The sequence below is a fragment of the Chiroxiphia lanceolata genome, chromosome 12 (genome assembly GCF_009829145.1).
Source record: "Chiroxiphia lanceolata isolate bChiLan1 chromosome 12, bChiLan1.pri, whole genome shotgun sequence".
Taxonomy (NCBI): domain Eukaryota; kingdom Metazoa; phylum Chordata; class Aves; order Passeriformes; family Pipridae; genus Chiroxiphia; species Chiroxiphia lanceolata.
Window position 1 is genome coordinate 20644359 of NC_045648.1, and position 17396 is coordinate 20661754.

General features: G+C 41.3%; 1 protein-coding gene across 6 annotated transcripts in view; it reads left to right on the top strand.

Annotated features, from left to right (window-relative positions):
* The window catches only part of OTUD7A (OTU deubiquitinase 7A), a 131448-nt gene that overhangs the window by 60882 nt on the left and 53170 nt on the right, over positions 1 to 17396 (top strand). For 5 of the 6 annotated variants that reach the window (XM_032699945.1, XM_032699944.1, XM_032699948.1 and 2 more), the window contains exons 5-7: positions 515 to 647; positions 12543 to 12699; positions 13917 to 14074. In XM_032699945.1, coding sequence (XP_032555836.1) covers positions 13990 to 14074 — 85 coding nt within the window. In that variant the 5' untranslated portion in view covers positions 515 to 647; positions 12543 to 12699; positions 13917 to 13989. The remainder of the gene's footprint in view (positions 1 to 514; positions 648 to 12542; positions 12700 to 13916; positions 14075 to 17396) is intronic. The other variant, XM_032699946.1, reaches the window with a different exon arrangement.

The following is a 17396-nucleotide window of genomic DNA, read 5'->3' on the forward strand; positions in this document are numbered from 1 at the left end:
AGAGTAGGTTATATGCAAAGGGAAATGCTGTTTCTTTTAAAAATAAACCCCATGAAATAGTGCCCTTCCTTTCTTGTGCTCATCTCTTTTTTTTTTTTTTTTTCCATCAAAGAATATGCCTATCCTGATTGAGTTTTCTGCTGAATAACTCTTCACTAGTTCATTGCCTTAGATCATGGAAGCTTATGAGAATAAAAGTTAGAAAGGTGTATTGGATGATCTCAGGAAAGAGAACTGTTAGAGGAAATAGAAAGTGTGAATTGCCATTTTTACATAGGAAAGCCATAAGGAGATTTTTGTGCATTCATAATTCTTTTTTTTTTAAATTATCTGGATTGTACCCAAGTAATATTCTTTATGCAAATTACTGTATATGGTAATTTATCTGCATGGAGAGTAGTATCCATTAGGCTTCTAAGGTCAAAGGTAAGGTTGATTTTAGCAGTTATTATTATTCAAATAGCATGAGTAAGTGCAATGATTAATATACTACTTCTCTTTTATTTTTTTTCAGATTTCTCAGGGGACAAAATTTTGTTTATTCATACCTTCTACTGTGGCAAAAATGGATTATTTTCCTCACCAAAAACCAGCAGCATAATGCCCATCCAACACCTGCCTCAAGGAACTCTTATTTAAAGTCTATTGTAAGTCAAATTAAACACTTGCTTAAAGGTAGCTATAATCAGCTGTATATCTATTTACGGCTCAAGAATCAGCAGCCTTAACAGGAGAACTAATCTTAGCAGTCTGGCTTTTCAGCAGCAGCTGTTAGTCTTAAGGAAAGCAGAGAGGGAAGTCCTGCAGGAAGCAGAGCTGGGGCTGAGCTGCCTCCTGAGCCGGGTGTGGTACCTGTGTGTCCGCGGGAGAAGGGGCTGCACAGAACTGCACCTCAGAGGCACAAAAACAGGATTGAGAGGATGATCTGCATTGGAAATGAAGGCTTAGCCTCCTGTTGCGATGACAATTGATTTTAGAAATTGCAGTGTAGGGGCTAAATAACTCAAAATGAAGGAAACTGCAGGGGGTTAAGCTGGTTTTCAGTGTGTTGGCTCTGGTGCCTACAGGCCCAAGAGTGTCCTTTTTAATGCAAAGCTAACTTGAAAAAATTAATGAAACTCCACGTTATAGGTATCCAAGAATGGTAACTCAGACTTCATGCTTTTTGTACACTGAAGTTAATTTTACGCATGCAGAGTATATGATAGCTGCTTTTGTGAGAGAAAACAGTGTTTAGAGTTTTAGGCAACATACCTCCTTCATTTGAGAGAAGGATGACATTTGGGGACATATATTCAATATTTCTATACAATATCTTCTTGCCATATCAAGAAAAACATAAATGAGGAAAATGAGGGGACAAAATAAGGAAAAAATTCTGAATGAGGAAGAAATCTAGCTTGTTCATATTGCTTCTTTAGAGATATATTCTAGTGGAAGGAGATGTGTGTTACTTAATGAAACTGTGTTTAATAAGAGGCCTCAGATTAACATTTGAAATCTTAATTGTTATCATTCTAGTGCAGTATAATACTGCCTACTTCTTTATCACTCCCACAGATAAAAGAATAATTGATACTTGAATTTGTTTTAAAATTAAGGTATTTGTTTTAGGGAAATTCCACCTTTATCAGTGGCATTCCATTTATCCCTTGCATAGCTGCCTTCTGTTACAACAGAAAGAAAGAAAGGCTGTGAGAACCAAGTGAATTAGGAAAGCACTGTCCATTCTCTGTATCTGTGTTCTTGTATGTAAGAAAAAATGTTACAGCAATGGTATTGTTTTATCCTGAAAAAATGCTGAGGCAGGGATGCAAGAGGATCCTTACCTGAAAAGGCTCTGTCTCTTGCTTGGTTTATTTGAGTTCAGGACCCCTGTTTCTGTGGACTTCTTGTTTATCTGTGACGTTTTTTCCCCTCTGAGAATGTTACCATTCTCAAGCAAGAAAAATAGTGTTATGAAAACCCTCTGAAGCTCCATGAAAATACAGTGACAGAGTGCAAGTAAAGGACCTCTGTTGTTAACAGTGATGGCAGGTGTTTCACAACATTTTATGAGGACTGAGGTATTTTAAGGTATTGAGTGTCTCCAGCTTTCCATGCTGTTTCTTCAGTGGGAGTGTGCCATAGCTCTTAAATGCAGAATGATCTTTTCAAGTTTTCTACTTTCTTTAATCTTAGCCTCCAGTCATAGGTTATAATCTCTAAATCTTAAATAAATCAGCTCAAAAGATGATTTAGTGCTGTCCTTTTTCTATAGTTCTATCCTGAAATAATTCAAATAAGCAAATAATAGACATTTTAAATAGCATTTCTGAAAATTGAAATGTAGCAGTGTTTTAAAAATACTTCCCAGTTGGTCTCTGAACTCTGATGGTATTTGTCCTAAAACTGAACTTAAAGTACTTGAACAGTTCTCTTCTTCTTTGATGGTTCCCACAGGGCTGAGAATTCTTCAGCACAGCTTCTCTCTTTGTCTGCAATATACTTGTGTGTCCAATGTATCCATTCAGGACTACACAAGATACTGAGGGAAATTAAGGCAAATCAATTAAATCTAGGAATTTGGAGAGGGCAACTTAAATCCCACCAAGTCTCTGTGTGCACTATCCCATTCATAATTAAAGTGGCCTCCAGTGAATTTAGTTTCATTCACTTTGAAGGCAAGATGAGCCAGACCAAATTAAGGCCACGTTTTATTCACAGATGAAAGTGTTTGCAGAGGAATTTAATGGACAGAGACAAATCCAGCGAAATTAACTGGGTTAGTTTTTCTGAGGTTCATTGTGTAGACAAAACTTCAGTAATCTTAGTTGTCTGGTAATCTGACATGTTTTGAGAGTCCACATTTTATAATGGACATGTACCCCCCACTTTCCCATCAGGTCTAGAGCACTTTACCTTTTATTCAGGTGGTTACTGTTGTTTTGGATCCTTCAACTAATGCCTTTTAATCTATCACTGTGACTTCATGCGCTGGGAAGATCTTTCCCATCAGGCAACTTTTTAGAGCATTTTTTACAGGTTTTACAGAACTGGGTGATTATTATTGCCAGGTAGCTGTAACTGCATGTCCCAGAAGCACAGCATGGGTAAGGCTGGAGGGGACCACGGGGGTCACCTGGTGCAGCCCCTGCCATCGTGGTGTCCCTTCCCTAAGGCAAATGTGCAGTGCCTCTGACTGGAGGGATTGGCCCTTCCAGTGGTAGAACTCAGTCAAGTGCAGCTGATTTGAAAGGATCAGATATGAAGTGGTGTTTGATTTAGGAGCTGGTCTTCCTAGTTTAGTACAGAGGCTTTAAGGAGCCTTTTTGGTGAAGTGTCCAACAGCTTAAACAGTACAGTTTGTACAGATATGTTTCCTGAATAATATTTTGTTTCTGTCATTGAAGTTCTGTGAGCAGCATGGGTTTAGCCATATAAAACAGATTGCTAAATTTAGGTTCACTTCATGTGTGACCAAAGTGTATAATATATATTTAGTTCTATGGGAGATATCCTTCTGCCTCTGAGGTTAAAAACTGGCTTTCACCTCTATATTCTTGGCAGCTAAAACTAGAGGTTATTTGAAGATAAAAGGCTGTTTTAAAAAAAATAAGTGTGAAGCAGGTGGAGTAATCTCTAATGTAATTTGAATTGGATGAATACAAAGTCTAGAAGTAAAATATTTAAGAGATATGCTTGCTTTTCATTCATCTTTAAAATTCTGTGCTGTAGGAGTCTGAGCATAAATATCTGCTCTTAACTTCAATTATTAAGTCCAGTGGAATCTCTGAGATCTGTTCTGAGAGTGTTTGGCTTAAGCAGGTTTACGCATCATGGGGAAAAGCTGCCTTGTGTCCAGTGATTTCTGGCAGGCTGGAGTATCCTGCTGGTGGACAGCATCAGTGCCATGCAACTTAGGGCAGTGCCAGAGTGATTTTGGAGAGGTTGAGAGCCTGGAATCTCTGGGAACAGTGAAATCACAGCAGAGAGAGTTAGGATGTCCTGAGTAAACAAAAGGTGTGGAAAATCTCTTTGTAACCAGTTTTGTAACTTGTCACTCAATCACCTGAGAACGACTTTTGTTAGGAAACAAAGCAAGCTCCTGTTTGCATGTGTTTATTGAGATATTCTGTGTCTTTCCAACTAAAGTCATCATGTCTAGGAAAAAGCCTGTCTTGAGAACTGAAGAACTTTCTGGGAAAACTTGATATAAAAATTTCTGTCCAGTTGTTTTTATGGATTTATGGGCTGGTGCAGAACTGACCAATTAGGGTGAACTTTTAAATAATTAAAGGAAAATCCCCAAATGTATTTCAGGTATTTGGTATTTTCAGGTGTGACCTAAATACACACCTGATAAGTATTATAGGTAGAAATAGATGATTCAGGTGCCATTCATGTGCATTGAAAGCCCTGTATCATCTGGGATGGCCACATGGGACTGGGCACTATGGCACAGACTCATCACCTTCTGGAGTAACAGCTGAAACCCAGATAGTTTCTTCACACAAAGGTGAGGAATCTTCACTTGTGAAGTACCTGGAACCCAGATAGTCTTCACACAGAACTTCCTATGTGAAAGCTAGAATAGCACCAGCTCTCTGACAGACTGTGCACTGGGGTTTTGTTAGTTGGTTGTTTTCTTGTATTTGGATTTAGGTGGGGCATTGATATTACTGTAGACTTATCTTCTGCCACCTCATTAATCGATTTAAAATATCCTCCTTAGCTTTGACTGTCATTCTCTGAGCATAGTCTAAGAGGAGAAAGAATTGATTTAGGTCATTCCCTGTGAATCTGAGGGAAAAAGTACATTTCAGACCAGTGAGCAAATTTTACAGTTAGCAAAAAAGTACCCCATCTCCACTTTCTTAAATGACCATGCTATGGACTGTCAGCACAACACTTCTACCCTCAGCTTCTACCAGCTCCCTTAAAGCTGATGTTCTCCTCCTAAACCAATCTTCCCTACTGGACTTGATTGTTTGTTGTTTTTCACTTAATAGTTTTTATCAAATATATGAACATTTGGCAAAGTGTTACCTGGCTCATCTCAACATCAACATTGCTGCTCTCAGTGAAGTTTGCCTTCACGAGGAAGGCAGCCTCAGAGAACATGGTACCGGTTACAGACTCTTTTGGTCAGGTAAACCTAGAACCGAAAAACATCTCTCAGGAGTCGACTTCATGATCAAAAACTCTATTGTTCCCAAACTAGAAAATCTGCCGACAGGTCACTCTGACCGCATTATCTCCCTACGCCTTCCACTAAACAACAACCAACACGTTGTCCTCTTTAGTGTTGTAATGGTTTGAACCAGGTTTTCCCCCAGAGGTTAAAAAAAAGGTGGTAGCCCCCCAGGGGTGGTGGCACTTGAGCTTTGAACCAATCTGCGCTCCTGTGAAATGTAAACATACCACAACCAGACCGGAAAAGAAGAGTTGTAGTTTTGGGGAGTTAGAAGAAGTAACCATGTTGTAGAGCCACGAGAAAGGGGCTCTGAGCCCCTCAGGGCCTCTGGGGCCTCCCAGCCCCTGGCTGGGGGGGACTGCAAAGACTTGGAACAGTGTTAGACTGGACTAAGTGTCTGTAGTTAAGCTGGGAGATGTTTTCTCCAAACTGGGCAGCAGAGACAGAGCAGAAAGCAGAGACGCAGCGTCCAGAGACTGGCAGAGAGCCAGGATAGATAAGACCTGAACCGGAGGAGCAGCAGGAACAACATGCAGCACCACAGAGAAGACTCCTGGAAGGAGAGCCGAGGAAAAGAGAGCCAGCAGCTGAGAGACAGAGTTCTGGGGGTAAGAACTGATACCAGACCCCCCCAAACTCCTTTGATCCCTCTGAGAAAAAGAGGGAGATGGACTCCTATTTTGGAGAAGAGTTTTGGACATGCAGCACTGGAGAGAGAGAGGAACTGAGAAGCTCAAAAGACATCCCGGAGCTGGACCGGGACGGCCAGACGAAATGTGGGGGGAGTTGACCTTGGCCCCCCTCACTGCTGCTGACAAGCCTGGCAGCCTGAGACAGAGCACGGGAGCTCTGGTAGAATTCTTGAGGCAAAGGCTTGCAACTGAATGCTGCCCAAGATGTTCTGACTCAGGGGTGAATCCCCTGAGGAAGGGACTTCCACGAAGATGCCCCTGCATTTCGTGATATACCTATGGTGACGCGAGTCTTGTCCCTGCTGGCAGTCCACAGGTGAGGCCTTCACTTGGACCAAAGGGGAGCCGAGGGGCTTGGAGACCCCCTTGTGTGTATTGAACAGAGATCCAGCTATAACAATCCAGTTACTGCTGCATGCATGAGATGAGGAGACCTGCTGCCTTAGAAGAGACTCCTGCTTTGAGACTGGAAGGGATCTGTCCTTCTTTCCCTCCTGGACTTTTATTTGGAGGGGAGAAGAGATCTGATCCATTGTAAATACTATATGTCATGGCAGAGATAGTTGTGATCATTTGTATAATGTGTTATAATATTTATTTGTACAGTCATTGTAATATATTCCCTTTCCCCCATTTTGGAGTCTGGTGTGTTTTGTCTGGAAAAACCCATCCCACATTAGGTTGAGATGTGGGAGGGGGCTAGGACTAGGGAATTAGATTTTGGGGCTATCTCAAACCATGACAAGTATATATGCCCCAACTCTCCAAGCCGACCCCGCTGAAAAAGATAAATTTTACACTTACATGCGCCTCCTTACCCAGAAGGTGCCTGCAGATGATAAGATCATTATCCTTGGTGATTTCAATGCCAGAGTAGGTAAGAATTTTGAGGCACGGAAAGGAATATTAGGCAAGCATGGTGTTGGAAACTGCAACGATAATGGTCAACTCCTGCTAGAATTCTGTGTGGAGCAACAACTCACCGTCACTAATACTATCTTTCAGCAGAAAAATAGTCTGAAGACAACCTGGATGCACCCCAGATCTAAGCACTGGCACCTCATTGATTATGTCTTGGTGCGACAGAGAGATGTCAGCGATGTCCACCACACCTGTGTGATGCCCAGCACAGAATGCCAAACAGACCATCGGCTTGTGCGCTGTAAACTCAACTTCAATCTCACATTCAAACCCAAAAGGGACAGTATCCCAAGGAGAAGACTCCAAGTTAACAATCTCCAATCAGCCACAGTAAGAGGCAGATTCCAGGCAAACCTTCAAACTAGGCTCGAAAACCATTCCACAGATTCTACAGATTCCTCTCCTGAAGCAATTTGGCACCATATTAAAAACAGCATCCTGCAATCCTCTGAAGAATCCTTAGGGTTCTCCCTCAAAAAGAACAAGGACTGGTTTGACGAAAACAATCAAGAGATCCAGGAATTGCTGAGGAAGAAGAGAACTGCCCATCAAGCACACCTTGCACTGCCATCCTGTCATGCAAGAAAAACAGCCTTTCGTCTCGCATGCAGCAAGCTCCAACAGAAACTCCGTGACATCCAGAACAAGTGGTGGATCGATCTAGCTGAAAAAACTCAATTATGTGCAGATACGGGTGATCACAAAGGCCCTGAAAACAGCATACGGGCCTACATACCAGGTCCAAAGCCCTCTACTCAGCGCTGATGGTCAAACGCTTCTAACAGATAAAACCTCCGTTCTGAATCAATGGTCTGAACACTTTTAGACTCTTCAGTACCAATCGTGTAGTCCAAGACTCAGCAATTCAGTCCATCACACAACTGGTGAAATATGAATTGGATACTGCCTCCACTTTAGGAGAAACCCTCAAGGCCATACAGCAGGTGAAAATCGGCAAGGCAGCTGGGGTTGATGGAATTCCACCTGAAGTCTGGAAACATGGGGGCCTTGCACTCCATACCAAATTTCACGAGTCTGTGGTGCACTGTTGGGAACTAGGCCAACTACGATCAGACCTTCGTGATGCAGTCATCATCACTTTGTATAAGAAGAAAGGTACTAAATCAGATTGCTCAAACTATCGTGGTATTACTCTGCTCTCCATTGCTGGCAAAATCCTGGCAATACTCTTGAACAGACTAATACCCGCTATAGCAGAAGGAATTCTACCTGAAAGTCAATGTGGTTTCAGAGCCAACAGGAGCACCACAGACATGGTGTTTGTTCTCAGACAACTGCAAGAGAAGTGTAGGGAACAGAACAAAGGTCTCTATGTAACCTTTGTCGACCTCACCAAGGCTTTTGATACTGTGAGCAGAAAAGGTCTGTGGCAGATTTTGGAACATTTAGGTTGTCCCCCCAAGTTCCTTAAAATGATCATCTCACTCCATGAGGATCAGCACGGCCAAGTCAGATATGGCAATGCACTTTCTGAGCCCTTTCTAATATCCAATGGTGTGAAACAAGGCTGCGTTCTTGCACCAACCCTTTTCATAGTCTTTTTCAGCATGATGCTCCAAAGGGCCACGGCAGACCTCGATGATCAGGACGGTATCTACATCCAATACTGTACTGATGGAAGCCTGTTCAATCTAAGGCGACTGAAGGTTCACACCAAGACCTTAAATCATCTTGTCCAGGAGCTGCTTTATGCTGATGACGCCGCCCTTGTTGCACACACAGAAGCAGCTCTGCAGCGTTTAACATCCTGCTGTGCTGAGGCTGCTGAGCTCTTTGGGCTGGAAGGCAGTTTAAAAAAACCCAGAAGTTCTCCATCAACTTGCACCTCAGGAAGTCTTCCATCATCTCCATATCATCATTGGTGAATCAGAGCTCAAATCAGTCCAGCAGTTTAATTACCTAGGTAGCCTCATCTCCTCGGATGGTGAGATTGACGGAGAGATGGACAACAGGTTAGCAAAGGCATCGAGAGCTTTGGGAAAACTTCATAAAGGAGTTTGGCGAAATAAACACCCAAAGAAAAGTACCAAGATCAGTGTTTACAGAGCCATAATGCTGTCTACTCTCTTATATGGTTCTGAATCATGGGTCATTCTACCGCCACCACCTGCGACTCCTCGAACGCTTCCATCAACGCTGCCTCCGTACAATCCTAAACATCCACTGGTCAGATTATGTGATCAATACATCTGTTCTAGAACAAGCAGCAGTCACAAGTATTGAGGCCGTGTTGCTGAGAACACAGCTGTGCTGGGCAGGGCACATCTCAAGGATGAAGGACCACCGCCTCCCTAAGATCTTGCTTTATGGTGAACTTGCCACTGGCTGCCACATGAGAGGAGCCCCGAAGAGAAGATACAAGGACTCCCTGAAACAACATCTCAGCCTTGGCCATATTGACCAACATAACTGGTCTACTCTGGCCTCCAATCGGGAGGTCTGGAGACATACCATCTATAATGCTGCTGTTTCCTTTGAGAATGCACACAGGATCACCCTTGAGGAGAAAAGACAGCGTAGAAAGAATTGTGTCTTGCAGAATTTACCACCTAAGGAGTCTTTCTGCTGTACCTTTTGCAACTGGATGTGCCTGTCTCATATTGGCCTTTTTAGCCACCAACACGCTTGCAACAAACGTGGGTAGAGCCCTTCCCAAATCTTCGTTTGTGAAGCCTGGCCATGAAACCTAATAAAGAGTGGAGCAGAGGAATGTAATAACCAAATAAAAACTCTTTGGCTTACTAAAGAATGTGTCTGTGGGACTGTAGGTAAATACCTTTTTGCCTGCAGAAAAGAATGAGAAATTCCACAGCCTGAGCTCTAAACATTTAAACATTTCCCTAAGAAGAAATGGTCTTACTTAATGCATTGGTTCAATTTCATAATATTGTCCAGGTTGTAGAATTATGGCATTGCCCATCAAATGTGGCCTGTCAGACAGAATTACTCCCAGAGTCTGGAACTGTGCACAAATGGGGCCTTTCTGCCTTCCCAGTCAAAAGCTCAAGCTGCTGAACATCCCCCCCAGGAGCATCTTTGTCTGTGACCAGGGCAGCCGCGAGATCAGGGTCAGTGGGCACTGGCCTGGCCACAGGGCAGGGACATGAGAACAAACTGGGAGGAACTGGTTTAATGCAATCCGTGGGTGTCTCTCCATCAGCTTCCTCAAGCACCGAGAGTGGGCATCTCCCTGATGGTGCTTATTTCATCCTTCCCTTGAAAACTGTGGAAGATCTTGGATGCAGTTTAGTCATTCTGTCTTCCTGAGGATCTGTGCACTGTTCATGTGCTGTTTTCTTTCTGTTCCTCACTTGGGTTTTATCAGTTGCTTGTATTCTGGATGCACAAGGTGGGATTTGTTTCAACATCCTTGCTTTTGCTTCTTTGGTTATGAGTTACTAGTTATAGATACCCTGTACATCTCTGTGCTTCTTTAGAAAAAAAATATCTTCATATTGTTTAACTGGGTGAAGCTATTTGATTTTGAAGAAGTCAAATTTAGATTCAGGTGAAGACTGTTTGCTTTCAAGTATGGCTCAGTTTTGAGAGAGGTACTTAAAGGAGAAGAAAAGATCAAATATAAGCGAGATTGTATTAAATTGATTTCAAGGCCTGTTAACCCATCTTAACATTTCAAAGTAATCAGTAGCTCCTCTTTAAATACATTCAAAAGGGTTCTTCTTATAATATGCAACAAATTATCCCCTTTCACTGCCTCTTGTATTTGCACTATATAAATAAGAAATTAGTTAGGGAAGAAATTTGGCTAGAAAAGTAAGTGAAAACCAAGGTCTTCGTGTGTTGTCACATTCAAGATGTTTCAGTTTCCACTCAGCTTGAAGTGACATGTGTGTGTCACTTGTGACACATGTGCAGTGAGAGCTGCAGGGATCTGTGTGTGCACAGTGTGACCCACAGAACTGATGCTTGTTGAGGGGGGTGTAAGGGAGGAGATCAAACACAACCATCCACAAGTGTGGGTATAGAAAGTGTGAGTTGTGTTAATGCTCTGACAAGCCATGGAGAGCAAAGGTGGTGCTTGTGGTTCTTTAGGTGAGGAGAGAATGTTCATCTGGGGAGAACAGTGAGTCTGAGAACCATCTGCCTCTGACTCACTGCCTCCTTTACAGTTTATTTTCTCTTTTTGCTTAGTAGTTTTTGCTATTCTATCTGGGTGGGTTTTCACAGCTAATGGGAGTTTTCTGGCAAAGATAATATTTTTTAAAGACTTTTGTTATTGGGTTTTGTTCTTGGTGGTTTGGGGGTTTTTTTGGTTTTTTTTTGTTTTTTTTTTTAAATCTAAATTCTAGAGAGCTGAGCAGACAACTTCCTTGGGAGAAAAAAACAGTGTTAGTTCACACGTATACAGGGAAGATCCTACCAACTCTGCTCCTTCCTTCCAGAGTGTAGGTTCTATGAGGTAATTCTGAGGTGATGGTGATGTCATAAATGCAGAGATTGGTCTTGTCTTCCGCTCTTAAAAGGATGTCTTTTTCTTACTGTTGAAAATACTGAAGTAATGCTGATACTGAGACAACTCATGAATTGGCTTCTTCAGGCTGATATTCACTTCAGCTTTCCAAACTCATGAGCAGTTTACCCCCACACACAGTGACTGTACTTGGGTGCCCAGCTGGTGCATTTTAAATTAGCAGTCATTATACTGCTGAGTCACTTCTGATTGTGATCTCAAATCCACCAGTGCTTTGTATCATCTGGGGCAGGTTCCTTTAGCATGTTGCTTATGTTTCTGTCCTGCTGGCTAAGATTCACTTCATTTTTTCTCCTGGTCACTAATGAGTTGTATTCAGTGTCTCGTCATCTGTTTGTACAGGTGTTAGTGCTGTTTAGTACAGTGCATCTATGTATGAGTATTTCTTAAAAATAAAAGTAGCATTTTTTCCCTGCATTTGTATTGGAACAGATTCAGTTGCTACAAAGCTTAGATGCTGAGTTTGGCCATAATCCCTTAAAGTAGTTCTCTTCCCAGAGTGTCTGCAATCCTTTTTAACTAGTCTTCTCAATATTTCCAGCTTTCCTTCTGTTACTGCATCTTGATTATGTTACAGTTTAGGAGTGTTTCCCTTGTGCCCTGGTGATCCAGTGCAGTTTGTGGTCCTTCGCTGAACTCACTCCAGTATGTCCATGTCTTTCTTTTGAGGGTCCAGAAATGGACATAATACTTCAGATGAGTCTCACCAGGGCTGAATAGAGAGGAAAAGATCACCTCCCCTGCTATCCTAATGTGGCCCAAATATAATGATACAGTTGTATAAATAGTATAAAAGCATAAATGTTTCACCACCCTGGAGGTGAGAACTTCAGGAAACGACTGGACATGGCAGTGCTGTGGTGTAGGTGACAAGGTGGTGGTTGGTCAAAGATTGGACTTGATCTCGGAGGTCTTTTCCAACCTAATTGATTCTGTGATCTTAAAGGTCCCTTCCAACATTAACAATTCCGTGATTTTATAGCCCACAAACTTTTAGTTAGTTGAAGTTGGGTTTAGCAGCCAGTCCTCATGGATGAGGCTGAGAAGGACCTCACCCTCCTGGGGCAGAAGGTTTGCATTCTAGCAGGGATAAGTACTTGCAGAAAAAGGCAATTTCTAAGAAAGCAAAGGTGTTCCATTTTTAAGGTTAATATAACCAGGTAATTGCATGTGAAGTAGGAAAGGACTGTGATTCATTTGGAGGACAGGGAAATCAACTGGTTTCCAATTTCTTTCACAGTGTATTTCTCTGTAGCTGTGGTGCAATCAAGAGCCAACCAACATCATCTGCTGCCAGTAGGAAATCTCCATGTCAGTCCTTACCCTTGGCACAGGATAAAGTTGCAATTGAACCTATGAGGAGGAATTAACAGGAAAAATCCAATTCATGTTCAAAGGTAAACTTTGACCAATGATGAATAACAAGTATGAAAGTAAAACCTGCACTTTTTCTTATGTTGTGTATTGTTTAACTTCCTCCTGTTTGCTTTGCACTATTTCTGCAGAGGTGCAGGCAGGGTAGAAATATAGAAATACCTTTAGGATAACTGTGTTTTAAATTCCAGCAGTCTTAATAGGTTGACTGGCATCAACTGCTCTTGTAATGCCTGCTTTAATTTTTATTTGATATTTGTAGAGAACGCTGCAGAGGTAAGAGTTTCCTGTTTTCAGGAACAAAAAAGTAGGTACAAAGTGCAGTAGAGCAAATGTATTTTTGTTATGAATGGATTTGGCAAGAAAAATTCCCATGCCAGACATTGTGTCACATTCACATGATCTGCTTCCTAACAGGTCCCTGGGTGATGGTGCCCCCAGGAGAGTTCCCTGGTAAGGGTGTCTCCCACCCAGACTGCTCATAAACACAGTCACAACTGCTCAGCAGCTACAGCACTGAAAGAGAATAAAATAATATAACAAATAAACCCTGTAAATTAGTGTAGTATCAGCTATGTCCCCTCCCAGCCTCTTGCCCACCCCCAGCCCAGCCACTGTAGGGGCAGAGCAGGACACTGTCAAGGGCTGTGGCTGTGTGAGCACTGCCCCAGAAATACAATATTGATGTGTTTGTTATCAGTGCTGCTGCAGCCACAACTCCAGAGAAGGAACCAAGAAAATTAACTCTATCCCAACCAGACTCAGGACAGTGGAGAATCTATAAATGACAGAAGTTGTATTGACAAGGCAAATAAAAGCACAAATCCTAAGCTCTGTTGTGTCTGTGTCAGTATTAGGAAGGCAGAAGGGCTCTAGGCTAGCCAGGCATTTAAATACTTGCTAAACCTCAGTTTATGAGCAGTGACAATGATGTGATTGTGCCTTTAATGAACAGAGCCTGTGGTTGGTTGAACTGGAGTCTTCAAGTTGCAGGATTATTTACAAGCTGCATATAAGAAAAAATCAATAAAAATGTGAAATGTTAAGATAGAGAAAACCTTTCAGTATGAGTGATGGACAGCTTCTGGGCTAAGGCAGAGAGGGATGACAAATGCTGTTTATTTTAATATGCTGTAACGTGAATGTTTTAGCATTTTTAATAGTCTTGTTTGGGGAAGAGAGAAACAACGTGGGTTACATCACGTTGGAGTACATTCTAACCCCTGTCTCTCCTTGGCAGATGGATTCTTTGTAGCCCACCAGTGAGTCCTGCTGCTGCTGCTGCATGTCTGGCAGCACCTCTGGATGAGCACATGACTCTTGATATGGATGCAGTCCTGTCAGACTTTGTTCGGTCCACAGGGGCAGAACCAGGTCTGGCAAGAGACTTACTGGAAGGTAAGGTTTTGGGACACAGCCCTTTCCTATGCTCACTGCTGAAGGCAAGAACCAGTCACAAAAAGAGAACTCTGGTCCATGGAAACAGGTATTCCTTAGTATTCTTGCTAAGTCGACTCTCATAATAAGCTGGCCATAGATTATACTAAGGCAGGGGTTTCCAACAAAAGCCTTAAAAACTTCTTAATGTTAGATTGCTGTGTTTTAAGAGTCATTCCCTAAATGTTTATGTGCAAGGGAGGGAAGGGAGGTCAATTCTGTCATATTCAGCTGCCTGAAAGTAGTTGTAAGAGTTTCTTAACTCAATGTGCAAAGCAGGAAAGTTTAGTCTGAAGGGACTTATTGTAAAGTGATAGAGACACCAGAGATATTTTTGGGGCCCAGTGATTAATCTGCCTATGTGAACTTCACACTATGGGAGTCAAATGACTATGTTGAAAAACATCTCAGAAACCATATCAGAAAAATAACTCTGTCTATATTTATTTATTTATTTGTTTGTTTGTTTGTTTATTTGTAGTTGGTTTTAGGTTTATGGGCTTAAAAGTGGAAAGACATCATTGATATTTGAAGGTATTTTGTACTAGTTGGCTTTGTTCATGTCTCAGTAACAAGGTGTGGTACATTATTAACACTGAGGCACACAGTGCTGCAGAATTTCCCTGTCACCTGTTATATGTACTAAAATCTCGGAATGCCTTGCTAGGAATATCAGCATAGGCTTGCTATATTTAGGAGCCCTCTGTTTTGTCTGACTGATTCGATCAGCCTGTCATTCTAGCCCAGAGTCTGTCTGGGTCTGACGGTCTTCTTGAAAAAGAATATGAGAAGGTTTTCTCAGCAATGTCAGGACAGATTGTCACTTATTGTGCTGACAGAGCATTGCTAAAATTGGAAAAAGAGTTCCTACATATCAGAGGTGGTTCAGAAGAGTTACTTATTTTCCTTGTTATAAAGGGTAATGTTTCCAAATACATACAGAATTTTTCTATGTTGAATTTCTCATTTCTGTAGATTTATAAATTCACATCATACTTACAAAGAGATAAGCAATAAGCAATAAGCAATTTATTATTCTGACAGGCTAATAGACATATGCATCTAGCCCAAATGATTTCCTCCAACACAGGAATTTCTCAAAGTAATCTTGAGAAGAGCAATCCCCCACCCCATGGTGCACAAGGCTGCAGGGAATGTTTGTACCTGGGCTTGCAATGACAAGGCCTGTGGTTTCAGTCAAAGCTGGAAAACAAGTGTGCACAAATATTTTTCAGAACTTTAGAGGTTTGGTTGTTTGTAGCCCCAAAAGTGACTGTCATAGTGAAATCTGAGCCAAAAAAAGCCCTGCTAGTGTAGACCCTCATTTCTGTGTAATCACAAGTTTTTGGGCAGTTCTCCTGTGGTGCCACATCCCTTCACCGCTTGTGTGGAGTGACATCTCTCTTTCAGAACCATTCCTAATACTGTTTCTTTTATTCCTCTTTTTGGGGAAATTTCTTCAATTTCACGATCCTGTAGCTAATCAAGGATACCAGTTTCTGCTTCCTTATCCAATTATCTTAACATACTAATCAATTTGCTTTGTGCTGTGGATGTAGCAGGACATTATTGTGCACAATATATGTGTTCTTCATCCTGGCAACAAATGGGTGAATTAAATACACACTGTTGTACAAATAGCTGAAAAATCTATACATTAGGTATAGATTTTCTCCATTGCCAGGAGCTGCCCTGAATGTGGGCTCAGCTGATGTTTCTATACTCTGCCTATCCTGCTGGTAAAATCCCCGCAGTTTTCTTCCACTGAGCTTTTTATTGAGCACAGCTTCTTGTCTCACTGTCTCACTATGACATTCCTCTGGTTTGCTTGACACATATCTTTCAGTAAGTGTCCATTCCAGATTTGAAATGGAGAGACAAAGAGATTTAAAAAAATATGTATATACACACACGTGTTGATTCTAATTTATTTGTGTCTGGTTATTTTTGCCAGCTATTAGTATCTTAAAATAAGTAATAATATAAATCAATTGCTTTTGTATCTAATTTTGATAAGCTGAACATGTTGAGCTGCAAGTCTCCCTTTCAGTCTCTATATTTTTTCTGTCATTCAAAGCAATGTATACAGAATGTATAAAGAATGTATGTATGTTTTAGCTATTTTGGTATTTTTTTTCAGTACAGAGATTGCCTTTTTGCCATCACATTGCATATGCTGTTGTTTATATTTTTGACCGAGTTTGCTTTAGTACTGCACAGGGAGTTTGTAGTTAAGTCTGTGCTTGGTTTGACATTTCAAAGTTAGTAATTTTAGAATTCTCTACAATTGTTTAACTCTCATGGAACTCAGATTTCACAGACCTAAAATCTGAAAGGCATTTATTCAATGATATGAGAATTTATTATCATGCACTTCTGTAAATGGATGTGAATGCAGACTTTTGAAGCTGCACCAAAATTAAAAATTAATTTGTTTTTCATAGTTCTGCCTAAGAAATTAATTTTATTTTCTTGACGTTGCTATGTCTGTGTTTAGGAAAGCCTTGTATCTGTCTAATCAGCTATTCATTGGTGGATAAAATTGCATTAGAAATGGCTTAGTTCGTATTTGTCCAATGCACAAATTGTGTTTCACTCCTACTTTTCAAATACTACTCATTGAAATTTAAAGGCCATTTGTAGTTAGTTCCTATTTGCTGTGTGAGACACAGCTGTGGGAATGACATATACAGGCTTGGACAAAGTAGAAAGCTCTGTGGAGGCAGCAGGGGCTTAGCATTTAACAATACATAGACCTACACTTTAGTAAGTCATCTCTCTTAATTTTGGGGTTTTCTTGACTTCATCTGGATGCTGTCCTGGACCATCCAGACTACTTCCATCCTTCTCTTCAGTTGAAAGAACAGCCTTCTACCAGCCCTGCCACACTTTTTAGCTACTATTACAGCTGAATTATTAAAATGGGAAGGACAATTCTTTCAGCTTGGTTATGATTGCAAGACTTTGCAAAGCTCATCCTTCTTATTTAGGACTCCAGGGAGGGCACTTGGTAGAGAGCTATTTACACCTTTATCTCTCACCCTGTAGAGACTTTAGACACCCAGCAGGAATTAACTTTTGAGAGCCTGCACATTAACAGATGAGTGTCCTCAAATTCATGGCATTTCCAAGATATCATAAATCCTGATGTTTTTATCTCAATAATTACAAATCAACCAAAGAAGGATGAGTATGTCCCTATGCAAATAAAAGGACACCAAAAGCTTTTTGCTGACTGTACCAGATAATAAAATCATGGGTTGGGGAGAATATATGAGCACCA